The sequence below is a fragment of the Grammomys surdaster genome, unplaced genomic scaffold, assembly GCF_004785775.1.
Source record: "Grammomys surdaster isolate TR1022 unplaced genomic scaffold, NIH_TR_1.0 125430, whole genome shotgun sequence".
NCBI lineage: Eukaryota > Metazoa > Chordata > Mammalia > Rodentia > Muridae > Grammomys > Grammomys surdaster.
In genome coordinates this window covers 1,013,082-1,040,112 of record NW_021620297.1, presented here as the reverse complement: position 1 = coordinate 1,040,112, position 27,031 = coordinate 1,013,082, and the positions used below count along the sequence as shown (strand labels likewise).

General features: G+C 50.8%; 1 protein-coding gene and 1 pseudogene across 1 annotated transcript in view; both read left to right on the top strand.

Annotated features, from left to right (window-relative positions):
- The window catches only part of LOC114637895 (IgGFc-binding protein-like), a 37,645-nt gene extending 10,614 nt beyond the window's left edge, over positions 1-27,031 (top strand). Inside the window, exons 5-20 of the mRNA XM_028786212.1 lie at positions 2,629-3,233; positions 4,528-5,089; positions 6,299-6,891; positions 9,107-9,692; positions 9,795-9,994; positions 12,851-12,992; positions 14,934-15,271; positions 15,482-16,058; positions 16,397-17,013; positions 17,541-18,084; positions 18,961-19,529; positions 19,910-20,486; positions 21,745-21,944; positions 25,103-25,486; positions 26,486-26,757; positions 26,863-27,031. Of these exons, the coding sequence (XP_028642045.1) occupies positions 2,629-3,233; positions 4,528-5,089; positions 6,299-6,891; positions 9,107-9,692; positions 9,795-9,994; positions 12,851-12,992; positions 14,934-15,271; positions 15,482-16,058; positions 16,397-17,013; positions 17,541-18,084; positions 18,961-19,529; positions 19,910-20,486; positions 21,745-21,944; positions 25,103-25,486; positions 26,486-26,757; positions 26,863-26,872 (6,776 nt within the window). The 3' untranslated portion in view covers positions 26,873-27,031. The remainder of the gene's footprint in view (positions 1-2,628; positions 3,234-4,527; positions 5,090-6,298; positions 6,892-9,106; positions 9,693-9,794; positions 9,995-12,850; positions 12,993-14,933; positions 15,272-15,481; positions 16,059-16,396; positions 17,014-17,540; positions 18,085-18,960; positions 19,530-19,909; positions 20,487-21,744; positions 21,945-25,102; positions 25,487-26,485; positions 26,758-26,862) is intronic.
- LOC114637880 lies at positions 53-1,200 on the top strand (annotated as a pseudogene).

Below are 27,031 nucleotides of genomic sequence, written 5' to 3'. Positions count from 1 at the left end.
TCTCTCGGTCCCATACTGAACTCCAGTTGGAAGAGGCGAGTCTGGTCTCAAAATGGAAGGCCATGATCCAAAGGAACCAGAGCAGCTGAGGAAGCTGGTTATTGGTGGTCTGAGGTTTGAAACCACAGATGATAGCTGAAGAGAACATTTTGAGAAATGGGGCACACTTACAGACTGTGTGGTAATGAGAGATCCCCAAACAAAACGTTCCAGAGGCTTTGGTTTTGTGACCTACTCTTGTGTTGAAGAGGTGGATGCTGCAATGGGTGCTTGGCCACACAAGGTCGATGGGCGTGTGGTGGAACCAAAGAGAGCTGTTTCTAGAGTGGATTCTGTAAAGCCCGGTGCCCATTTAACGGTGAAGAAAATTTTTGTTGGTGGTATTAAAGAGGACACGGAAGAATATAATCTGAGAGACTACTTTGAAAAGTATGGCAAGATTGAAACCACAGAAGTGATGGAAGACAGGCAGAGTGGGAAAGAGAGAGGATTTGCTTTTGTAACTTTTGGTGATCATGACACAGTTGATAAAATTGTTGTTCATGATTGTGAAGTGAAAAAGGCCCTTTCTAATCAAGAGATGCAGTCTGCTGGATCACAGAGAGGTCGCAGAGGTGGATCTGGCAACTTCATGGGTCGTGGAGGAAACTTTGGAGGTGGTGGAGGGAACTTTGGTCGTGGAGGAAACTTTGGTGGAAGAGGAGGCTATGGTGGTGGAGGTGGTGGCAGCAGCGGTAGTTATGGAGACGGTGATGGTGGATATAATGGATTTGGAGGTGATGGTGGCAGCTATGGTGGTGGTCCTGGTTACAGTAGTAGAGGAGGTTATGGAGGTGGTGGACCAGGATATGGAAACCAAGGTGGAGGATATGGTGGTGGTGGAGGAGGAGGAGATGATGGTTACAATGAAGGAGGAAATTTTGGTGGCAGTAACTATGGTGGTGGGAACTATAATGACATTGGAAATTATAGTGGACGGCAGCAATCGAAGTGTGGACCCATGAAGGGGGCAGTTTTGGTGGAAGAAGCTCAGGCCATCCCGAAGGTGGTGGCTGTGGATCTGGAGGTGGAAGTGGTGGATATGGTAGCAGAAGGTTTGAAAACAAAACAGAAACGGCTACAGCTCTTAGCAGGAGAGAGAGCAAGGAGTTGTCAGGAAAGCTGCAGCTTACTTTGAGACAGTCATCCCAAATGCATTAGAGGAACTGTGAGAATCTGCCACAGAAGGAACGATGATCCACAGTCAGAAAAGTTACTGCAGCTGAAACAGGAAACCCTTCTTGTTCGGGACTGTCAGAGCCACAGTTTGCAAAAAGTGCAGCTATTGGTTAATGCAATGTAGTGTCAATTAGATGCACATTCCTGAGGCCTTTTATCTGTTGTAGCTTTGTCTTTTTCCTTTTCATTACATCAGGTATATTGCCCTGTAAATTGTGGTAATGGTGCCAGGAATAAAAAATTAAGGAATTTTTAACTTTAAAAAAAAAAAAAAAAGACTAGGATCTCAGAGGGGCGATGAGTTCAGAGAGAGACAAAAACACGGTTTGGACTTGCCTGAGTCACTGTAAGTCCCGTTGTCCTGTAAGCCTTCCTCTCCACACATCCCCAAACTCCAAAGGAGAAGCCTGCGGGTTCATCGCCCTCCTGTTCATTTCTTAGGCCCTGTGCTCCATGCTGAAGACTCCATGAGACCGAGCCGGGCTGTGTCCCCACTCCAGCAGAACCTGTATCTTGGGTGGGGAGGGACAGACAGAGAGTTAGCAGATCCTGTGATAGTATCTGGAAGCCCGGGGAAGACATAGGAAACCAATGACAGTGGATCTTGGAGCATGTCCAGGCCATGGAGTCATCCAGGTCGTCACAGTGTTGACCATGGAGCACCCCCTGCCCCGCCCCGTACAGTTCTACGGTTCAGTCCGTATAACCAGTGAATTCGGTATTGCCTCCTCCCATTTGCTCCTGGCTAGACTGAGACACGGACAGGTACAGAGTCATTTGCTCATAAAGCACTGGCGAGCGGGGAGCTGGTATTTCCAATCTAGGCCGTCTGGACTCCTGGAGCCTTCGTCTTTGCCTGCAAAGTCTGTTTGAGGAAAATATAATATAATGGTAGGAGGGAATGGCTAGTACAAAGACCTGAGTGGAGAATTTTGGGACCAGGCACCTGTCGACCCACTGAGGCTGAGGCGGAGTGTACCAGTACGAGAGTGAAAGAGATGGGGCAGGGAGACTGTGGGGAGCACAGGGGAACCTCTGGACCTCGGGAGGACTCTGCTTTCCCCTGGGATGGAGCCACGGGAGGTCGAGGTCCCTGGTCTGTGCCTGCATTCACAGTCCCTCTGGTACTGTAAGGAGCACATACCAGGGAGCAGGGAACCAGGCAGGAGGCCACTGTGGGTCCTGGGCTTTGGAGACAGATTGATTCTGCGGGGAATCTGGAAGGTGAAAGTCATGGGATTTGCCAACTGCCTGGTTGGCTGTCCAGGGATGGAGTGGAGGGAGCATTGGGGCCTGAGCATCAAGAAAGTAGGAGTGCCATTAACTGAGGGGCGTGGCCTCTGATGAAGCAGCATTGTCTCAGGGAGCCCCAAATTTGGCATGACCCACCCTTTCTCCCCAACCCTCCAGCGCTGACCTGTCCTGCCAACAGCCGCTATGAGCTCTGCAGCCCTGCCTGCCCGCCCTCCTGCAACCCAAAAGCCACACCGACCAACTGCTCTTCGCGCCATTGCGTGGAGGGCTGCGTGTGCCTTCCGGGCCTCGTGGCCAGTCGTGGCCTTTGTGTACCCGTCTCCTCCTGTGGGTGCACCTTCCAGGACCGCCTGCTGGCCCCGGGTCAAGAAGTGTACGCTGATGAAAAATGCCACCGCCGCTGCACCTGTGATGGGGCCACTCAGAAGGTGATCTGCAGGGACACATCAGGATGTCTGCCTCACGAGCACTGTGGGGTACAGAATGGCTCCTTTGGTTGCTTCCCGGAATACTTCCGCATCTGCCGGGCATCCGGAGACCCACACTACATGAGTTTGGATGAGCGGATCTTCAATTTCATGGGCACCTGCACGTATTTGTTTACTGCCTCCTGTGGCCAGCACCCGTCCCTCCCCGACTTCAAAGTGTTTATAGAAAACGAACGCCGGGGAAGTCAAAGCGTAAGCTTTGTGCGGTCTGTCAAGTTAGAAGCCTTTGGAATCAAGTTGGAGGTGCGCCGGGAGTACCAAGGCAAAGTGCTGGTGAGTGCTGAGGGGCGTGAAACGGGGTATGAAACACAAATCCACGGAAAGACTAACGGGGTTGGTGGGGGGGAGTGGAGTTGCTCAGACTGAGCAAATGTCTGCCCACATAGATACAACATCAAGACTACACATGGTGAGTCCTGGTCTCAAAACAAAACGAAAGCCGGCTGCCAGGCTGCCTCTTCTCTGTGCCTTCTTTCTCCTCAGGATGGGCCCCTCTCCATCACTTCTTTTCAGACTTGCTCACCAGGCTGTCTGCTGTGCTGGCCAGAACTTGGCTCAGCTGCCCTGAGAGTCAAACTATTCTCACTCACTAGTACTAAAAACCCAGGACCCTGGACCAGTCAGTTAAAAATCTCTCTCTCGGCCGGGCGGTGGTGGTGCACGCCTTTAATCCCAGCATTTGGGAGGCAGAGGCAGGCAGATTTCTGAGTTCGAGGCCAGCCTGGTCTACAGAGTGAGTTCCAGGACAGCCAGGGCTACACAGAGAGACCCTGTCTCAAAAAACCAAAAAAGAAAAAACAAATCTCTCTCTCTCTGTCTCTGTCTCTGTGTGTGTGTGTATGTATGTGTGTGTATATGTGTGTGTATGTGTGTTTGTGTGTGGGTGTGTATGTGGGTGTGTATGTGTATGTGTGTGTGTATGTGTGTGTGTATGTGTATGTATATGTGTGTGTGTGTTTGGTGTATGTGTATGTGTGCATGTGTGTGTTTGGTGTTTGTGTGTTTGTGTGTGTGTGTGTGTGTGTATGTGTATGTATGTGTATGTGTGCGTGTGTGTGTGTGTGTGTGTGTTTGGTGTATGTGTGCATGTGTGTGTTTGGTGTTTGTGTGTTTGTGTGTGTGTGTATGTGTATGTATGTGTGTGTATGTATGTGTATGTGTGCGTGTGTGTGTGTGTGTGTGTGTGTAGAAATGAATCGTTAGGTACCCACACAATGGCTCATAACTATAATAGAGAAGTTTGGGTAATGGCTTGTGCCTTGGGGAGAGGGAAGGTGGACAAGTTCAAAGCAGGAAACAGAACTTTCCACGTCCCAGGTTCTTAATCTCGCGATGTTTGATATGGGAAAGCTCTAGACAGAGGGAGGACACAGTTATTGATGGGGGTCAATGTTCTCTCACCTCTCGCTTTACCTAAGGCTTGAGTATTGATTAACACTATGTATTAAAACAAGTAAATGCAAAGGTCTTCAGACCAGACTAAAAGGGGAGGTTTAGAGTGGTACCCATATTGGGGAGACAGGAGGCAGGTACCCTGACCTGTTGGTCCTCCTGCATCTCTCCCCAGGTGAATGGCATCCTCCACTACCTGCCCTTTCAAACCCTAAGTGGAAAACTCGTGGTGTTCCGCCAAGGCAAGTACGCAGTCCTCCGCACGAACTTCAGCCTGTCGGTCAGCTACAACTGGGACACCCACGTGACTGCCAAGGTGCCCAGCAACTATTTTAACAGCGTGTGTGGGCTCTGTGGGAACTTCAACGGGGACCCCCGTGATGACTTGGGTAAACAGATTAGAGGAGAAGCCCTTGACCCTCGAGACTTTGGAAGGAAGTGGCTGGTGTCGTCACATCTCGGCTGCAGGACAGATGAGCAACTTCTGTGTCCTAACTTCACCGAAAGCTTAGAGACGAATATAACACGGAGATGCTACATCCTTCGTAACATCAGCGGTCATTTCAAGCACTGTTGGAGAGTGCCTGCCTTCAACAGTGCCTTCATAGAGTGTGCCTATGATTGCTGCCGAATGCCAGGCCAAACTAAGCCACTGTGTGACTCACTGGCCACATACACCGCTATATGCCAGTCTTCTGGGGTCATCGTGTATCCATGGAGGACTGAGAACGTTTGCCGTGAGTATCAAGAGAGTCAACCGGGGATTGGGTCTAATGCTTGTTCATTAGCATACAGGTAGCATTGCTTGATCCTCATGCTGCCTGGTAAGTAAAGGGGCTATACTTATGCCATAGAGCCGAGACCATAGGAAGTTGCAGTATATTCGCAATGAGGCTACTATGACCGAGACACGGGATCTTCCGTCCTTTCACATTTCGTTTTACACTCACTGGAATGACCAGCATGCATAGAGCCCACAAGAGCACAGCGTGAGGAGTTCCTCTCTTGGTTTCAGTAGTTTGGTGTTGGGATATCCTTTTAAGTTTAGATTTTATGAGGTGCCGAGGTATGAACGCAGAGCCTGATGTAAGTAAACCATGCTGTGTTGGGGAACTCCCGCCCAGCCTGCTTGGCTAGCTGCTTCTCTTCGATTTTACAGAGCTGCCTGCCTAATAAGGTTGATCTGTGTTTAGGAAGAGGGAACAAGAAATGGTTTGGTTGGGTTGGTCTTTCTCTTTTTAAGGTTTATTTTACATGTGTGAGTGTTTTGTCTGCATCTATACCTATGCACCCATGGGCATGAAGAGCCCAGAAGGTTAGAAAAAATATCAGATCCCCTGGAACTGAGCTTACAGATGCTTGTGAACCATTTTATGGGTAATGTGACACGAACCCGGGTTCTCCACACAAGCAGTCAGTGCTCTTAACAGCTGAGCCATCTCTCCAGACCTGTGTTTGATTGTTGGTCTGTTTGTTCATTGCAACACTAAATGCTTTCACTAAAATGTAGTATAAGTAATTATTATTAATTACTAAATACTTCCTAAGGCTTGAAATCACTAAACTTATATTTTATTAATACCACAAAATAAAGATGTTAATGCTATATTCACTGATACACTGCGTAGTTTCTACATACAGGCATGCAAAAGCTTATTTAAAACATGTAACACATATTAACATTTGTATCCAGTGTCATCAAAGATATTACAGATTAACCCAAACCACAGCTGCATCAGAAATGAATCTTGTTTCTGAGGCTCAGAAACTATAATAAAAGGGTATTCCCTTGAACCTACTAGACACAGTAGTCTCTTGAAATTGTGTGTGTGTGTGAGTGTGTGTGTGTGTGTGTGTATGAGTGTGTGTGTGTGTGTGTACTGAGGAATCAACTGTGTCCACCCAAGAGTAAAAGTCTTTGATCTCATTGACTCCTCTCTCTGCAGCAATGAACTGTCCACCTCACAGTCACTATGAGCTGTGTCAGCGAGGCTGTCCGTTGACTTGTGGAGACCAGCCAGTGCCGGGAGGCTGTGGGACAGATTGCTATGAGAGTTGTGTCTGTGATGAGGGCTATGTCCTTAGTGGTGAGACCTGCATACCCCTGGCATCCTGTGGTTGCGTGCACCAGGGCGTTTACCATGCGCCAGGAGATGACTTCTACCCTGGCCCTGAGTGTAACTCCCTCTGCCACTGTAATAAGGGCGGCCTGGTGTCCTGTCAGCCCTCATACTGCAGCCCACACGAAGTCTGTAAAGTGTTTGACGGCATCCTGAGATGTGTGGGTGTGGGTTCTGCCACCTGTCATGTGTCAGGGGCTTCACATTACACTACCTTTGATGGCCGCCACTTTGACTTCATGGGCACCTGTGTGCATGTGCTGGCTCAGACCTGCTGGACCCGGCCTGGCCTACAACCATTCACAGTACTGCAGGAGAACATAGTCCAGGGCGACAAGCAAGTCATCGTGACCAAGATGATCACCATCGAGGTGGCCAACTACACCCTGCAGCTGGAACAGAACCGTTGGAGTGTCAAGGTGAGAGCAGAGGTGGCACCCCAGAGGAGACATGGACCTCAGGGGTTGATATGTGAGTGGGACATGAACAGCACTCAGTCCAGGAGGGGACATTTAGAGACCCAAGAGAATATGATGTGAGAAAGTGGGACCTCAACAAAAGGACATAAGGGTAGAATGCCTAGAGTTAGGAGGCCTCGGGGACCTGGAACCTTTCTCATGTTGCTTTGTCTCTCCTGTTCTACCCTTAACTGACCCTCTCCTCATCTTCCTGTGTGCCCCATCTTCCTCCCACTATATCTGGCCCCTGCCTGTTGCATGCACACTTTCTGAGAAGACAAGAACAAACATCTACTCACCCCTAGATGGGAATTAATAACAGGCCAGAATAACAATACCACCCAAGTTTAACTTGGTGAATCAATGAGTTTATGGGTTTCTTGAATATAAACTCATGGATCACAAACAACTCAAGGGAAACGGGGAAAACAAAACTCTACCCCAGCGCAGATGATAACTGAGCAGAGCTGAAACCCTGGAGCTTTTTGAACGACCTTCGGATAGTTCTGCAAGTAGGAGAATCTCCAAGCACTCCCCATGGCTTATATAACTTTGAGGAGGGAGGGACCCTGAGTATCTGCTAAGTTTTAGGAACTTTCTGAGACATGCGAGTTACTTTCTTCCTTAGTCTCTTAGAGCTTCCTCTTAGAACTTCTGCATCCTAACGAGCCTCTCTCAAGGATGAAATATATTCATGGGAAATTGCTACCCAACACTGGTCAAGCCAACTCCTTGGTTTCCTACCCACAAGGAGCACTTGATATAGTCACAACATAGAAAAGTACAGAGGTGGAAAAGGTTCAAGGACAGAGGACAATCTGTAACCACCATCATCCCTTAGCAACCATAGCAACAACAATAAATCAGCTACTCATTTTGAATGCTGCCCCAGGCCCATTGGCTGCTAAACACCTGGCACTCTCACCATCAATTTAACCTGCAATGGTAGCTGGAGAACGCACCATGATTGGATTCATTTTTTTGGAAGACAAAGTCCCAACACTGTGTTGAAATTCTTTAGCCAAAGGAAGGTGCTTGCTGCTAAGAAACAGTACACTGGATCCTGCAGCACACCCTAATGCTTTTCTGAGTAGGAAGATGGCATCTCCCAGGAGACTGGCATTTGAGATACACTGGGAATACTCCCCACTGACATGCAGCACACACCTATTGTCCTGGGAGCAGTAGGGACAAGAGTTGTCCCACGGGCTGCACATGGGTTGCAGGTGCAGCGTCGTCCCTAACAAGGCCCAAGCTCTGAGGTTAGCAGCTGAAAAATGAGCAGCTCCAGACACACGGGGACAGTCTCTGTTCCTGTCCCCGAACCCCAGCTTCCCTGTGACTGTCCCTCACTGCAGAGGCACAAACTGAGCCCAGAGGGTTAAGTGACTCACCCTTATTCACTGCCAGCCTGGGGAGGAATGGCAGTTGATGACATGCCTAGGGCGGGCCTTTCCCCCGCCTCCTCCCAGTCTCCTCACACCTATGAAAAGCCAGTGGGGAGGGTGTGTGTGATGAGGAAGGGCACAGATGAGGTGAGATCAGGGGTGCACCAGGCAGAGCCCTTGGGTGATCCTCAGATGAGGAATGGAGCCTGGCTTGGCATCCGGCCACACTCACAGCAGCAACTCTGAGTGCCCCTAACTGTCCAGAATGAAGCCTTGCAAACAGAGCCCCGAGCCACCGTGTGTCTGCAGCCCAAGCCTTTGCAGGTGTCATGTATCAGATTCCCTAGAGGACACTCTGGAGACAAGCACCTGATCCTGCCTAGAAAGACAGGAAGTAGAAACACAGGTGCGTCTCCTGCCCAAGGGCACAGAGGGTCTTCCCATGATGCTCTTTCTATGGTCTCTGTCCTACCCCAGTGCCTCACAGGACACTTGCCATTTGATTTAGGGCCCACTTGGATGCATGGTGGTTTTAGGGCAAGATTATAATTTTGTATTACACCAACAAAGACCCTTTTCCCAAATATGTTCACATTTCAAGGTCCTGGCTCATATGAAATACTGTTATTATACATATTTTACAAATATGGAAATGAGTGGGGGAGCAGAAAGATGGTGTGACTCAGGATCTCAATGTCAGACAGGAACATCTAGAACAGACCAGAGACACTTAGTGACAGACTGCCTCAAAGTGTGCTCTCTGGAGCTTGTCATTCCCTGACTCCCAGGTGAACGGTGTGAACATGAAGATGCCTGTGTTACTGGATGACGACCGCATTCAGGCCTTCCAGCATGGCACAGATGTGGTCATCAAGACCAAATTTGGCCTACTCGTGTCCTACGATCTCAAATACAGCGTGCACGTCACCGTCCCCAACAACTACTATAAACACATGTGTGGCCTGTGTGGAGACTACAATAATGACCCCAAGAATGACTTCCAGATGTCCGATGGCTCACAGGCATCCAATCCCAATGAGCTGGGGAACTCCTGGGAAAAGGTTGTGCCAGGGTCTTCATGCACACCCCGGCCTGCCTGCAAACCGGGACAGAGTTGCAAGCCGAAGTGCTGCCCAACTCTGGAAAAGAAGTATCGTGAGAAAGAGTTCTGTGGGATGCTCACCAGCCCCGAAGGGCCACTGGCTGCCTGTCACAAGCTGTTGGACCCACAGGGTCCCTTACAAGACTGTGTCTTTGATCTCTGCCTGGGTGGCGGGAACCAGAGCATTCTCTGTAACAGCATCCATGCCTACGTGAGGGCCTGCCAGGCGGCTGGGGGCACTGTCAAGCCATGGAGAAACCAAACTTTCTGTCGTGAGTGTCGGGACACTGAGGGGTGGGGAGAAGGGAAGCTTGGAAGACAGGGGTAGAATCCCACCCCCACTCTGCTCTCTGACTGGCATTCTCTTCTTACAGCAATGGAGTGCCCCCCTCACAGCCACTATGACATCTGCGCAGACACTTGCTCCCTGGGCTGCTGGACGATCACCACTCCTACCCAGTGCCCGAACACATGTTCAGAGGGCTGTGAATGTGACACAGACTTCCTGCACAGTATCACAGCCTGTGTGCCCATGGAGAAATGTGGCTGCCACTACAGTGGAGTCTACTATGAGGTAGGAACCCAGCCTTCTTGACAGAGCCCAGGACTTCCTCCTGAACCCAACCCTCACTGCTTGTCAGCCCTATAGCCTTTCCGCCATTCCGCCTTCTGAATACCTCTCTGGCCACATCTGTCCCCTCCCCCGACCCTGACTTGGTACACCTTGCCCTCATCCAGTCCTTAATTTTCCTCCCTCTGGTCTACCCTCCTCATAAGAGTAGAAAGGACGTTTCCGAATGTCACCATGGGTATGGTTTTAAACTCTTCCCCCGGCTCCCAAAGTCAAGATTTACCTTTGTGTACCATTTCCGGACAAAGATGGCTCTCCTATTGTGAGTCATATGGCTGGAGTCTTTCTGTTCTGCTAAGATAAAGGTCATGTGTATTCAAGTGCCGTTCCTGGGCACTTTGTAGCCACAGGTGTTTGATAGAGGTCGAACAGGCAGGAGCTGCTGCTGTCAGAGTTCTCGTTCAGGAAGTGTCACAGTTCTCACAAAGGCCTAAGGGGTCAAGGAGATTCCTTAGCCCTTGGCAGCTGCCAATGTTACACCGTAGACCTAGGGTAGGAAAGCCTCATGCATGTAAAGCTCTCTGGAACTTTCCCAGCAAACAGAGCCTGCGGTTTCTCTCTCTTCCAGCTCTCTACAGCCTCCTGCCCTCTCTTGACTTCAGTCCTTCATCCTTCTTCATCCTCCATACCCTCTGTCCTCGCCCCAGTGGCTCTTTCCCATTGCTCAGCTGGCCACTCTGCTGCTTTATACTCTCTTTGTGTGGCTGGCTCAGCCCTCAATACTGAGAAGGAAGCAGGAAGAGACCACCCAGAAGCAGCCTTTCACTGGGCCTACGCTGTAACACCATGGAAAGTGGCACAGGGCTCTGTCTCCCAGCTGACTCAGGAAGTGAGCTGAACAGCACGCCCACTGTGTGGGGGTGGGGTGGGGGGGTGGGGGGGTATTTAGACCACACAATGCCTCTTCAGCATCAGTCAACAACATTCACTGCCAGGCCACCAGGGGGAGCACTTCACCTCCAGTCTAGAAATGTTTGTAGGATCTTCTAAGAGTTCACAGAGATCTGTGATAAGGGAAAGTCTAGTGAAAACTGAAAGTCTTCTCCACAAATTCTTGTATTGCTCAAAACCTCGGGAGCTGATGTGAGCTTAATCCGGCTGGTTCATTTGAGTGACAGTCCTTTGGCTCAAGGCAGCCAGAGCAACGAGAGAGTCTGGTAGCTACCAAGTAGGGAATCAAATTGTCCTACCCTCTAATACCTTAGAGGAAAAATGAACACCGGGGCTTATACTACGAGAACAAAAAATTTATCTTAACAATATGATTATAAGCCGGGTGGTGGTGGCGCACGCCTTTAATCCCAGCACTTGGGAGGCAGAGGCAGGCGGATTTCTGAGTTCGAGGCCAGCCTGGTCTACAGAGTGAGTTCCAGGACAGCCCGGGCTACACAGAGAAATCCTGTCTCGAAAAACCAAAAAAATGAATAAATAAATAGCAATATGATTATAACAGCTTTTAAGATTTATTTTTATTCGATGTGTGAACATTCACGTATGTCTGCACACCATGTGTGTTCCTGGTGGGTGTCATCAACGAAGCTAAGAGGGTGCATTAGATCCTTTAGGGCTGGAGCTCCAGATGCTTGTGAGCTGCCATGGGGGTGCTGAGAATCAAACTCAGGTCTTCTGGGAGGACAGCCAGGGTTCTTCATGACTGAGCCATCTCTCCAGCCAGTGCCCCGAGGAGAGATATGCCATCCTCTGTCCTGTGACCACAGAGGAGCCTTGTCTAACAGCTATTCATTTCCTCTGCATCCTCCTTTTGCTCCCCAACACAGAGGGGTGTGTGTGTGTGTGTGTGTGTGTGTGTGTGTATGTGTGTAACTCTCTGCCTTGTTTATAGAAGACCCAGAGGGCAGTACCCTCCCTGTGGTTCTCCTTCCATAATGAAAGCAAACGTGGAGGGGGTGGGACGACGCTCATGGACGACGCTCATGTCTGATGGACACAGATAGGCTTGTCGTCATGACATTTACCACCCAGCTTTCACAGTAATCATCTTTTCTTGCTTCACTTTTACCCCTTTACTAAGCAGCCTGGATTTATTGAAAAGCTGTCTTTTTACTGTCGCCTGTGCTTCGCACATTGTATTAAGGACAAGTTTTTGCCAAGACTGGGTTTCTCTGTGTAGCCCTGGCTGTCCTAGAACTCACTCTGTAGACCAGGCTGGCCTCGAACTCAGAAATCCGCCTGCCTCTGCCTCCCAAGTGCTGGGATTAAAGGCGTGCGCCACCACCACTGCCAGGCTCATTGTATTTTATTAGTTCTGTCCTATTGTTAAGTATCTACTGTTTGCCAATGAGAAAAATGACACATAGGAAACTAAGTTGCATTTTTTAGATTTTGGAAAGAGCCTCCACCAGAGCCTTTACCCTGATCCTTCTTCCTTCCTTCCTTTCTCTCTTTCTTTCTTTTTTGATGGTCTTGGTATGTGGCCCTAAGTGATTCTCTATATAGTCCAGACTGGCCTCAAACTTTCAGCAATCCTCTTGCCTCAGCCTCCCTAGTGATAGAATGCTACGCCAACAGACCTGGCATGCTTTGTTCGCATTGACTGTTCAACTCTGCTTCTCCTAAACAGTGTGTATTTTAGAATGGATGGGCGGATGGATGGATGGATGGATGGATGGACGGATGGATGGACGAGTTGAACCTCAAAGCCATGCCATGCCTCAGTTTCACTGGCAATGGACCACAGTCCTGAGAGTTGCTTTGTATACTCCAATTCCCTCTGTGCCTGGAACACTGGGGATTGGCACCCACCTCTGGTTACTGACGGCATGCTCTCTGTCCCCACAGCCAGAGGAGTCAGTTCTCATTGAAAATTGCCAGCAGCATTGTGTGTGCCAACCAGGCAAAGGCATGGTGTGCCAGGATCACAACTGCAAGCCAGGACAGGTGTGCGAGCCCTCAGGAGGCATCCTGGCCTGCGTCACCAAAGGTGTTGGGGAGTGTGGCTGGGCTGGTGTGTGTGGGGAGGGAACACAGGACACAGGCTGGGAGCTGAGGGTGACATACTTCTTGGAGAGAAGTTCAGAGGGCTGTGGATTGAGATGTCAGACCTTAGGCTGGGATTCCAGGAGCCAAGGGCAGAGGTCATGCAGTCTGGGTATCAGGGGGTATTATGGGATGCCAGGCTGGCTGCAGGAACCCTTGGGCAAGATTCTGATGGTGGATGTGAAAGGCCCTTGGAGTACTGCAGGATTGGGGGAACTTTTTCTCTCAAATGCAGTGACAATTCCTTAGGTTTGCAGGTCACGTGGACTGGAGAACAATTTCTCGCTGAAGCACAGGTTTATGTACAACTGCACGCACCAGAAGGTTCTCTGATTTCTTGCCCACTGACTCATTGGATTGGTCATTGGGGCTTCAGAAACCAGCATCAGGGTCCAGGGGTCGCTGGGAAATCAGAGTTCTGAGTTTCTAAGGTAGTTGTTCCCAGGGTGGATGCAGAGACAAAATGGAAGAAGAACCTTGACTGTGCTCAAGCAGACGATCACGATTTTAAAGATACAGGTCTCAGAAGAGGCACCCCTCTTTCAAAACTGGGGACACAGTTTTAACCTCAAACCGGTTTCTTAGGAAGGCAACCCTCTCCTGGAATGAACAAAGGGTGAGAACTCCAGAACTGAGGGCCAGGCTGGGCTTCTCGGGAATGATGAGCAGGAATTACAGAGTCACTGAGGGAAAGTCTACGTTGATCAGGGTCACGGCAGGAGAAAGAGTTTAATATGGCAAGTGATTTGCATATTGCAGAATGTGGCTCAGTCCTTGCTTAGCATGTGCTGGAGTCTATCCACAGCACTGGGGCTGGGAAAGGCTGCTACCAGCACCGACTGCTGTAGGGTAAGAAATAATACAAGTACTTGAGTGGCCCTTTCACACCTTCCTTCACCACATAAGAAGGCAGGGATAGGGAAGTGACACACCCTAAGGCTGTCTCAGACCTCACCGGAAAAGGCACCCTTGCAACCACCTCTGGGTATCAGGATCTATCAGGTTAGGAGTTGCAGGAGTGAAATCTCCACTGAGGTTCTGAGGAAACTCAGCTGGAAGCAGCCACCTGGGGTATCTAAGTGACCAGTTAGAGAGCTAGTGTCCCACCTGCCTCAGGCCTCACAGCCCTAGGCTGCAGCAGTAGCAGCAGCAGCAGCAGCAGCAGGAAGAGCAGAGCTAGTTGTAAGAACAGGGTGCCCTAGCCTCCCGCGGACTCCCAAGCGCCCTCTGCTGACAAAGCTTCCAGGCTGATTTCAAACAGGAAAACAAGACAGAGGAGCAGGTGTGAAGACCGGATGACTAGACACACAGAGTGCATATGTCTGTGGGTCCCATGACTATAAACATGGAGGGGGGGTCGTACAGTAGCACTAACATGGAGCCTTGGACACGACATCTCTCCAACATAACCATCAGTAATACAACTCCTGAGGCAGACCACAGTACCACCTGCAAACGGAACTAGCACCTCAGGCCAAAAGATGTAGACTGGGGACTGAGTCAAAGTGTGAGACATTGGGGCCCAAAAAACAGAAACCTCACCAGGAAATCCCAGGACTGAGATCTTGAGCATAGAGTCCAGAAGAAGGTGTTTGATCCCCCCTGGAACTGGAGTTACAGATGACTGTAGGCCTCCACTCGGATGCTATGAACCAACTCCAGGTCCCCTACAAGAATAACACATGCTCTTAATGGCTGAACCATCTCTCTTTCCCACAGCAACCCTAGGGCCTAGGACTTAGGTGTCAAGGCTGTTGCCTAGGATCTGGTCTCTCTCATAGCAACATTCAGAGCCAATATGCCTGGTACATTGTGGGGGTAGATTCTGGGAACAGCCGTGCTTGTGGTGGGCAGCCGCTCAAGAACGTGTCTCCTCTTTCCATAGACCCATGCCAAGGTGTCACCTGTCGGTCGCAGGAAACATGCACAGAGAAAGACGGCAAGGGGGTCTGCATAGCCAATTATGAGTCCAGGTGCTGGGTGTGGGGAAACCATCACTACCATTCCTTTGATGGCCTGAACACTAATTTCCATGGGACCTGCAGATACCAGCTGGCAGGAACTGACTGCCCTGGCATCCATGCCAACGGGTTGACACCCTTCAGTATCATCACCAAGCATGAGAGCCAGAGCAACCCTGCTGTGTCCAACGTGAAGAAAGTCACCGTGACTACCTATAACACCAGTGTGACCATCCACAAGAAACACATTGGCAGAGTCGAGGTATGAGAAGTGGGACCCAAGCACCCAGCGAAGGCCGGAGTTGGGAGACATCTTGACCAAGCCAGAGATCTAAAATGCCAGGTCTTGTTCCCAAGAACCTGAGTTAGTTGGTTAGACCATCAGCCAGGAAGAAGCCCTTGGAAAGGAAAGGGGTGTAACCAAGATAACATACTGCTCCCATGACCCCTGTTGGACGCCCTCTCTCCCCAGGTGAATAGACATCTGTTGATTACCTTGCCTGTCTACTTGGCTGGTGGGCGGATTTCAGTGGTTCACGGAGGCTCCAAGGCTGTGCTGTCGACTAACTTTGGGCTTCAGGTCACCTATGACTGGAATTGGGGAGTCGAGGTCACGCTGCCCAGCAGCTACCATGGTGCAGTGTGCGGGCTCTGTGGAAACATGGACAAAAATCCCAACAATGATCAAGCCTTCCCTAACGGCACAATGGCACCCTCGATACCTACCTGGAGTGGCAGTTGGCGAGTTCCAGGGTGGGATCCTCTTTGCTGGAATGAATGTCAGGGGTCTTGTCCCACGTGCCCAGAGGACCGAGTGGAGGACTATGAGGGTCCTGGCTTCTGTGGACCTCTGGCCCCCGACACAGTGGGTCCCTTTGCCAGCTGCCATTCCCATGTGCCTCCTGAAAGCTTCTTCAGGGGCTGTGTGCTGGACCTCTGCCTGGGTGGTCAAGTCAAAGACATACTATGTCAGGCACTGGCTGCCTATGCTGATACCTGTCAAGCTGCTGGCATCAAGATCCAGGACTGGAGGACTCAGGCTGGTTGTGGTGAGTGAAGGAGAGCAGGACAAGGCCTGGGTGCATGACACTGACTCTGCTGGGCTGGGCTGGGCTGGGCTGGCGTCACTCCCACCCTTTGCAGTCTTTCAGCTGGCTTCCATTCATCCCTGTCTCCTGGCTGGGTCTGTCTGTGTCTCCAGCTCATCTCTCTGTCTGCTTCTGACTGTATCAACTCTACTTTGTCACTGTGTCCCTCTCAGACTGTGACACTGGATCTGCAAGTCTCTCTGTCCCCTTCTGTCTCTGTTGATGTCTCTTCCCACTCTGTCCCCAGAGGTCAGTCCAACATTGTTCTTTGTTTCTCTCCCTCCTTCATCTACCCACAGAGATCTCCTGCCCTGACAACAGCCACTATGAGCTCTGTGGCCCACCCTGCCCAGCCAGCTGCCCACCCCCTGCACGGCACACAACTCCAGCTGTATGTGACGGGCCCTGTGTGGAGGGATGCCAGTGTGACCAGGGCTATGTCTTGAGTGCTGATCGATGTGTCCCCCTGGATGGTGGCTGTGGCTGCTGGGTCAATGGCACATACCATGAAGCAGGCACCGAATTTTGGATTGATGCCACCTGCTCTGAGAGGTGTCACTGTGGACCTGGAGGTGACTCCTTGGTCTGCAACTCTGCCCGCTGTGGGCTGGGTGAGAAGTGTGCTTTGTTGCCCTCTGGGGAGCTCGGCTGCCAACCTACAAGCAGAGCTGATTGCCAAATACTGGGTGATCCCAGATACACCACCCTAGATGGGCACCGGTTTGACTTCCAAGGCACCTGCGAGTACCTGCTGAGCGCACCCTGCCAAGCACCACCCAAAGGGATTGAAAACTTCAATGTCACCGTGCTCAATGAGCACAGGTGCAGCCAGGCTGTCAGCTACACCCGAAGTGTCACTCTGCGTATCTATGGCATCAGCTTGACCATCAGTGCCCACTGGCCCAGGCAGCTACAGGTGAGTGAACAGTAGGCCACGCAGAAGCCATTCCAGCCTCTGATGTACAGAGAGCATCTTCCCCAGCTTGGCGGGAGCAAGAGGCTGGTTCAGCTTCCAGTCTGTAGGACCAGGAAGGCTGGAAGTAGTGGCTTCCCCAGGCTCAGCCTTCCAGTCTTCCTCTGTAGGGTGGATTGTCAAAAGTACCTGCTTCAGGGTAGCATAAAGAACCAATGTACAAGTCTCTTTACTGTTATTATGACCAACAATCATGAGTTCAAATCCCAGCAACCACATGGTGGCTCACAACCATCCGTAATGAGATCTGATCCCCTCATATGGGTGTCTGAAGACGGCTACAGTGGACTTTAGGCCAGAGGAGGGAGCATGGGCGGAGGGAGAGGGTCCAGAGTGACCTGGGGAGGAGGGGGTGGTATGTGAGGGTTGAGGGAGAGGGACCAGGGCAAGAGGGAGAAGGGAAGGGGAATAAAAAAGATTGAAACACAAATAGACAGGTCTCAACTGGTTCCCCTTTCTCACATCCACAGGTCGACGGAGAGATGGTAACGCTGCCTTTCCAGCTGCGGTCACTGCTATTTGTTCACCTAAGTGGCACGGGCTTGGTGGTACACACCACCTGGGGGCTCTCTTTGGTTTTTGACGGAGACAGTTTCGTGCGCTTGCACGTGCCCGCAGCCTATGAGGGCACCCTCTGTGGCCTGTGCGGGAACTACAACAAGAATCCCAGCGATGACCTGACCGCAGTGGGCGGGAACCCTGAGGGCTGGAAAGTGGGCGGAGCTCCAGGCTGTGACAAGTGCCTGCTTAGGTCTTGCCCAAAACCATGCACACCGGAGCAACAGAAACGTTTTGGTGGCCCCAATGCCTGCGGCATTATCATAGACCCCAAAGGCCCACTAGCACCGTGCCACAGCCTTGTGTTACCCATGCAGTACTTCGAGGCTTGCTTGCTGGACACCTGTCAGGTTCAGGGACATCCAGGAGGCCTCTGCCCTGCTCTAGCCACCTATGTGGTAGCTTGTCAGGATGCCAGGGCTCAACTTGGAGAGTGGAGGAAGCCAGACTTCTGTCGTGAGTACTGACCCATGTAGCTCCACACAGACAGGCCCACCCCTCCACCTCCTGACAGAAACACACCCTGGCACTAATACCCAAGAACACCAGTGGGGTAAGGAAGGACCCAGGGCACATCCAAAGTCAGAAACCCTGGGTGCAGATCACTCTGGAGGTTCATTTTTCTAATGGGCTTGGATATGACCCAGTGACAGTTACTCAGCAAGGAACCCCTGTCAGAGGCCAAGTCCCAAGCCCCTGGACCATCTCCCACACTGGAATAGAAGTGGTCAGATAGCCCACTAGTGTCTGGAGAGACCCTACATTGCCTGCCACTTACAGGTCAGACATCAGACATGCTCAGTTGGAATCAGGACCTGTCCCCAGCAGGTCAAAGCAGACTGAGTCAGAAGGTGTGGGACAACTCCTTCAGGCAGATCTGCTGGGTCAGGTCCAATCTGTCAGTGTCACTCAATCATGTACACACTGCTACAGTGGCACCCTGAAACTGAGCACAACAGAGAGGCCCATGGGTGCTCCAGTCATGCCGGCACTGTCCTCAGTCAGGCTGACTGGCCTCCCACACACATGGGTCTCTAGTCACACTCACACCAGTAAAGCCTTGGTCGGTTCTAGACCATTCTGTTCATATGTGTGTGGTCATATTCCCAGACAGTCGCTTGCTTTAGAAGTACTTGTCAGGGTGATACACCCTTCTCAGGGAGACCAGGTCATGCCCCACACCTGAGATCCCACATCAGTGTCCCTGTCATAAGTTCTAGGCCCAGCCTCATACCAAGCCAGAGGTGGCAGGCCTCAGTCAGACTCTCACACCCAGGTCCTCCTGATCCCACTGTCACCTCTACCTGACTCTTCCTTGTTCTCTCTCCACAGCCGTCCAGTGCCCTGCCCACAGCCACTACCAGCTCTGTGGTGACTCCTGCCCTGTGAGTTGCCCAAGCCTCTCAGCCCCGGAGGGCTGTGAAACCATCTGCCGTGAGGGCTGTGTCTGTGATCCTGGCTTCGTGCTCAGTGGTGACACCTGTGTGCCCGTGGGCCAGTGTGGTTGCCTCTACCATGGGCGCTACTATGTGCTAGGTGCCACCTTCTACCCGGGCCCTGAGTGTGAGCGGCTCTGTAAGTGCGGGCCCGATGGCCAGGTCACCTGCCGGATTAAGACCTGTAGGATCCATGAGGAGTGCAGGATCGAGGACGGCATCCGTTCCTGCCATCCCAAAAGCTCTAAATTAATGCTGGTCCTTCATGGGACCCACTACGTCACACCTGATGGCTTGGAATATACCCTCTATGGCTCCTGCTCCTACATCTTGGCACAAGTTTGTTTCCTGAAACGTGGGGAGGAGGAGTTCTCCATTGTGCTTGAGAAGGACTTGGCCGGAGATCCCCAGCGGTTGGTGGTTACTGTGGCAGGCCAGGTCATGGTACTAGCGAAAGGACCACAGGTGAGTGGACACAACCCTGTCCGTGGTTCTCCAGGGATGCAGCCCCAATACAGGGTCATCTGAAGTCATGCCCCTACTTTGGAAGGACTTAGGGGATGCTGACCAACTTGAAAGTCCAGAGGGCACTAAAAAAACACCAGTCGGGTAAGGAAGTATCCAGAACCTGGTGGTTTAGAAGGCAAAGGTACCACCCTGAAACCTACTGAAGACAGGGCCCTATCCCTGCCCTGGAAGATTAAAATGACCTCACGTCAGTCCAACTGACAAGCACTTAGATCTGCCATGAGGGTCTCGGAGAGACAATGTTTTTGCCAGAACTGTAAGGGTCTTCCTTAAACTGATGTTCTCTGACCTCCGACTTAATCGACCTTTGCATCCAGGTGACCGTGGACAGTGAGGTTGTGGCACTACCCGTGGTTGTAGGATCTGTATTTATAACTGTGGAAAGCCGAAACATATTTCTACAGACAAAAAGTGGGCTGAAACTTCTTTTTGACGGTGATGACTATATCCTCATGTCCATCCCGAGTTCCTTCCGTGGCCGTGTTTGTGGCCTCTGCGGAAACTTCAACGGGAACTCCAGCGACGACTTTGTGCTGCCCAGTGGAGCAGTGGCCCCCAATGTGGAGGCCTTTGGAACTGCATGGCGAGCTCCCGGCTCCTCCTTGGGCTGTGGTGAAGGCTGTGGGTCCCAAGGCTGCCCGGTGTGCTTGCCGGAAAACAGAAAAGCAAACGAGACAGATGGATTCTGTGAGCAGATCCAGGACCCCACGGGCCCCTTTGCAGCTTGCCACAAGGTTCTGAGGTTCTCACACCGCTTCTTCCTCCAATGCAATTTTGACCTGTGTACTCATAATGGAGACAAAGACTATCTCTGCCGAATCCTAGCAGCCTATACTGCAGTCTGTCAGGCAGCTGGCGCAGCAGTGAAGCCCTGGAGGACAGACAGCTTCTGCCGTGAGTGTCTCCGGCCCCTTGTGTGACCCCTGGCCCTCCTTCCCTATCCACTGCTCAAGAGAAGTCCCTGCCTGTAACAGAGCTTCTCCCAGCCCTGCCCTGGCATCCTCTATGGCTTTCCTCCTTTCCTTTTGGCTCCGGGTTCTCAGACTCCAGTCAAGAGTTCCCCAGCCCTAACACTCACCTTTTCTCAGGCTGTTCCCGGCTCTTTCCGTAGTGACCTGAAATGGAATTGGGTAGATTGAGAGCCCACAGGAGTTCTGAGTCCGGGCTCACTGGATCTTCCCACAGACTCTGTTTTCTCACATCTTCAGTGCAAGGCCACAGGCAATAGGCTCCACTACCACCACCAATCCAGAGTCACACACCTATTTCCAAATTATGGGGTAGCAACAAGACCCCGCAGATGCCCCATGCCAAAGCAATGGTCCTTAGAGCTTCGGTGAAGAGCCTTTTCTCCTTTAGTTTCCCATTAAAAACTAGACCCAGGGTCCCATCATCTACCCAACGGCACTGAAAGAGTTCCGGTTTAACTGTGGACGCCCTCACTAGCTCAGACAGTAGGCTCATGTACCCTGTGCTCTCTGGGCATACCCTGGTGGCCCTTAAAGGTTCTGCGCCTGCTGTATTTCCAACTGAAATCAAACTTCACCCCAAACCTGATTCTCCTTTCCTGCCCCAGTGACTCTCTGATAGTAGCCACACCAGCCTGCAACACTTAGCAAGAGCCTTAGCTATGCTATCTTCCTGTGCCTTTCCTTGTCTTTCTCTTGCCCCATTCTCAAACCCGTTCTTGTGCTATCCCAACCCTTTGCGCTCACCTCCCAGCTCACCTAGATACTCTGCTTCCCCCTGTCCCAAGAGAACCCTGTCAGAGCCTCCCCCGGGTCAGCAGTTCCTTCTGCCTCACTTCCCCAGCCCATCCTGCTGACAGCCTGCTTGCCCACTCCATCCCAGCTCAGCCTCCTCATGAGCTTCCCTACGCTATCTTCCTGTACCTATTCATCCGACCCCTGTCTTCCGGCTGGTCCTCCAAGGCCAAGCCCAGCCTTCTCCCGTGCTTTCCCATCTACCCTAGCCTTTCTGTTTCCCCGGCCTGACACTCTGTCTTGGCATTTCTCATCTCCCCGATCCCCTCTACCTCTTCTCTCCCAGTGCAGTATGGCAGCTGAAGCTGTCTGTACACCTGACTGGGATCTTTGTAAGACAGGGTTGGAGACTGCCTGCCACATTCACCTTGCCTTGTCTCCCTCCACAGCTCTCCAGTGTCCCGCCCACAGCCACTACTCTGTCTGCACACACTCCTGCCAGGGCTCCTGTGCTGCTCTCTCTGGCCTCACTAGCTGCATCACCCAGTGCTTTGAAGGGTGTGAGTGCGATGACCACTTCCTGCTCTCCCAGGGTGTGTGCATTCCTGCCCAGGACTGCGGCTGCTCTTACAATGGCAAATATATGCCGGTGAGTGGAGGAACCGCGAGTCTCTAGTCAGTGTGGGTGGAGGAACCAGAGGGACATCCAGGGCTGCTGTGCTCTGGGTTTCTGTTCAAGGATTGGGACACAGAGGGCCACCACCTGCTCCCAGCTGTGGCTGCTATAGTGAGTCACCCCAGGCTCAGCAGGTCAGACATAAGAGCTTAGTTCCCCACAGTTCTGAAGGCCAGGAGTCAAAGGTCAGACTCACTGCACTGACATCAAAGTGATGGAAGGGGACACTGGATTGTCTCAAGAGGATAATCTAGTCCTTGCCTCTCCCACCCCCTGGTGGCCTTGGTCAGTCCTTGGCTTGGTCACACCACTCCAATCTCTGCCATCACTTCTCTGTGGGACGTAACATCTCCCTGGAGTTCTTCTATGAATGTTCATGGGATTTCCCACCTAGATAAAGAGGATAAATTCTCCATCTGAACAGCACTGGTCACACTGTAAACACATGTCTCCATTTAAGGTGGCATGCCTGCTCACAGGAAGTGGGGATTGCTGTTTCGCTGTGTGGCCATTCCTCCACTACCCTTCCCTCTCTGAACTCCTTCACCTGCAGAGGGGCTGAGTCAGCATCCTGGCTCCACAGGCACCTGGTGCTCAGGACAGTTGGTACCCAGCGAGGGTCTGCCTCGTCCTCCTGTGCATCCCATTCAAGGAAAAGACTTGAATTCATAGTAGTACAGCGGGTGGCTCAGTTACCAATCATTCAACAGTGTGATTTGGGATTTTATGGTTAATATCCTTTGCTGGTGCTTTTTGAAAGTTTTGTATGCATAAGTCTGTTTGACATATTAATTTATCTTGTGATTGCAACAATCTGAAACAGGCTGCACACAAAAGTTGTGAAACAGAGAAACGGGTCACTAGCCAGAAGTGCTAACTTGTGCACTGCACTTTCCTTCCGGTCTCAATTGCTTCTGGAAGCCATCTGGAATCTCTTAGCTTAGGTCTGCAGCCTCCTCTGGACTTCCACACCTACCTCCTACTCTGACCTATCCTTGTGTGCCTCGTTCCATTCCAACACCTTCCCTCCTGTCCCTGCCTCTTTCTGTACCTTCCCACCTCATACCTGACCTCGGCACTGTTAAGCCCTTTTAGATTTGGGAAGCAGACACCTAGAGGAAAGTCCACAGAGAGATAGAAACATGGGAGTCCTTGGGATACCAGTAGGACACTCAACCCACGGACCCTTAGTCCACATCAGTGGATTCCACCCTACACGCAGAGTATTATAGGAAATGACAGTTGTCCTGATCATGTACAGAATTGTTTTATTGTCCTCACCTCCTAGTCAGCACCACACTGTCGAAGTATCTCTGTAGCATTTGCATGGTATTAGGCCTGGTTTATGGTGTACAGTAGGATGTGGTGGGTTAGATGCAAAAACTATACCACTGTATAGAATGGATTCAGCATCCTCCAGCCCAGTACCTTCAGGGGCTTCTGGATCAAGGGATAATTGTTTTGTGATATCTACACTAATGGTTTGGGGTTTTTTTTTTTTCTTCTAAAGTTTTCAAAGTTTTATGGGTTTTTTTTTCCAAACTTATATTCTTTTAAGTAATCTAACTTTAGGACAACTGTAAACGTGTGTGGAGGAATTCTCTTTCCTGAGGCTCTTCCACTGAAGCCACGCCCATTTTACCACCTCCTGTTTGGGCATTATGTACCTGTTATGTATTTCCTATAAACCATTTGAGACTTTCTTTTTTGTTTGTTTGGGTTTTTTTTTTTTTTTTCGAGACAGGGTTTCTCTGTGTAGCCCTGGCTGTCCTGGAACTCACTCTGTAGACCAGGCTGGCCTCAAACTCAGAAATCCGCCTGTCTCTGCCTCCCAAGTGCTGGGATTAAAGGCGTGCGTCACCACCGCCCGGCCATTTGAGACTTTCTTGCAAACACAGTGGCTCCTTTATCCCTAAGCCATTAAGTCTGGGTTCCAAGACAGTAAGGAATTTGATCACGTGATGGCAGATAACGCTCAAAATCAGAAAACTCATAGTTCAGAAAACTCATAGTTACTCAACACCATTATCAGTTGACTTCACCCAGGTTCCACGGGTTGTTTCAATATAAGCATCTGTAAGCATTACCCTCTCTAACTCAGGGCCTGTGAGGAAGCAGACACTGTTTTCTGTTTATAAATTCTACTGAGCCCTCCAGGAAGAAAAGGAGAAAACCTAGGCCCGAGGACTGATCCCAGGGCAAGGGGCTTGAGGGGCAAGAAAACAGGAGGAGAGCATCAGAAAGAGACACTCAGTTCAGGGAAAGGCATTTCCAGGGCCATTCGTTCCAGGCCACAGGCACTGGGACTCTGAAATGTCCCCAGCACCCACCTCACCTCCTCCAGTAAGTTTTTTATGTATTGCAGTAATAAATATCTTCATCTAACTAATGTTAGTAAACCACTACAAAATATAAGAGATTAAAACAATGACTGTGTTTCTAATCTTGTGACTGCAGTTTGGGGTGGGAGTCCTCAGAGTTTATCTGTCACCTAATGGGACAGCTGATGGATGCTACTGTGGACCACTAAGCTTTTATCGCTGTAAGATAATATCTGAGGAGAACTGTTTTATGGATAAAGGTGGTTTTGTGACTCACAAATAATCATTTTTCCTAGATTACCTTGCTTCTATAAAGATCACATACCATAGGCTAAGGCTAGTTTTGCAAGAGCTTCTAGGATTATTCATACTTTTCCAGCATAACCAGAGTTCCTCCTTGTAAACCCCACAGATGAATAAAGTCCCCACCCTCTTCAGACCATTAATACAAAACCTTGGGGACTGAAGTCCTACATGGTTTAAGGGAACAAGTCATATTCAAGCCAAGGCAAGTGGCCTGAGCTGGGGTCATTGTCTGTACCACATGGTGACTCATGCTTCAGTATGGTAACCCAGGCTTGTACTCACTGTAACTGGGCAGTGGTGACAGAGTGCTGACCGGGTGGGCTGTCAAGGCTCTTGAGTCAAGGCATGAACTCCACACAGCCTGGCCTCTGCTGTTTTATTTACAAATCACAGGCTGAGGGCCATTGAGATTGCTGGGTAGAGGACATACTAGCCATTTCTCACTGGGAACTCTGCAGTTGCCCTCTGTGTGAATGCACACCATCCATCCCTTTCTGTGCACAGGTGAACTCCTCACTGATGTCCTCAGACTGCAGCGAGAGCTGTTTCTGCGCCCCAAACAACGGTCTGATGTGCCTTGAAACTGGCTGTCCATCTGGCCGCGTCTGTGAGATCCAAGCAGGAGTCCGGGGTTGTTGGCCAGCCAAAGGTCTCTGTACCTTCTCAGTGGGTGGCAACCTCATTACCTTCGACGGAGCTCTCAATAAAATCAGGTCTCCTGGTGTCTATGAGCTTTCTTCTCGATGCCCGGGACTCCTGAAGAATGTGCCCTGGTACCGTGTGCTTGCTGATGTCCAGCCTTGCCATGACAATGACAAGATTGTGAGCAAGGTCCACATCTTCTTCCAGAATGGCATAGTGACTGTGATCCCAAGCAAGGGCACGTGGGTAAGCTTAGGCACAGAGGGCAGGGCCGTCTTCCCTGGCTTTCCTTCTTCCTGTCACAGTGTCCTACATCCTGGCTACCTGGTGACCTTGAAGTCTGTTTCCTCCATCCGGGTCTCTGCACTTTTCTCTGGATTTGTACCTGTCTCTCCATGTCAGCCTGGGTCCCTCTCCTTGGCCTGAGTTCTTACATTCAAGTCACAGGCTAGCTTTGCTGTTGATTTTGATCAAGACTCCACTGGTCCCTACTTCCTAAGTGCTGGGATTAAAGGGGAGAGTCCTCATGCCTGGTTTTCATCTTCATTCTTAGACAGTTTTTTTTTTTTTTAATGAGAATACCACCTGTCCCACCCTGACCACCTCAGCAGAAATTGTTCTAACAAAAGTTCCAGGCCTGCATCTCACTAAGCCAGCTTGGGCTACCTGTATACTTCTAGTCTTGGGGGTGGTACGCCATGATTAGCCAAGCTGGCATCACATGAAGATTCCTCAAGTCAATTTCCAGGCTCCATGATCCCCACCAAGAACTCAGTATATAGTTGTACTGATAGCCAAGAATTATTACAACGAGAGGCTCTGAAGATACGGTCCAAATGGAAAACAGAAGTCAAACAGAACGTTCTAAGTTGTTATTACATCCTAAAAGGCAGAACCTGAAGAGCAGCCCCAGACTCACTCACGTATCTGTCTGGTCTGCGCTTTTCCCCTTAACTTCGGGAAATCATGAGGAGCCATCCTTCCATCTTCTAACAACAACAAAGAAATATTAGTAAGTTAATCTGAGAGTCGTATTGCGATGGGCATAAGCAGAACAGTGAGCTGTGTGTAGACAACCCCCCAGCTGTCTCCCCACCTGTCCATCCCTCCACGTAACCCTCCTCTCTTCCAGCGCTCGCCCCTTTGTTTAAACGGTCATTGTGCCTGAGGACTCCAGCCTCGGCGACCCCTCAGCTCTTCTGTCACTCAGGTCTCACTCCCTCACTTCCCCTCCCCCTCCCCCAGGTGAACGGTCTCCGTGTGGATCTCCCAGCTACTGTGTTAACATCTGTGTCTGTGAGGAAGATGCCCGACGGCTCCATGCTTATCCACCAGAAGGCTGGGGTCCAGGTGTGGTTTGGAAAAGACGGGCATCTGGATGTGATGGTTGGTGGTGACCATGTAGCCGTGCTGTGTGGGGCCTGTGGAAACTTTGATGGGGACCGGACTAATGATATAAGGAAATATCAGAAGAAGATTTCAATAGAGAAGTGGAGAGCCCAGGACTTCTCCCCGTGGTGAGCATGGAGGATGGCGGCCAGACTGGCGGGAACGAGGGAAAGAGGTTGTGTGGGTGGATGCTTAGTCTGCAGGATCAAGTGCTGAGTGTCTGTCTCTTGCAGTTCCAGCTGATCAGTCACCACTGAAGACATCAAGACCTGCTCCTTCCCAGAAGTTACAGTGATTGGAAGATGCTCTGTGTCTCCTTCCCCTGTCCCTTCCCTGTCCCTCCCCCCTTGCTGAGCCCATGAAGCCAAACCTGAAAGCATTGAGTAAATGTGTAGACCCAGA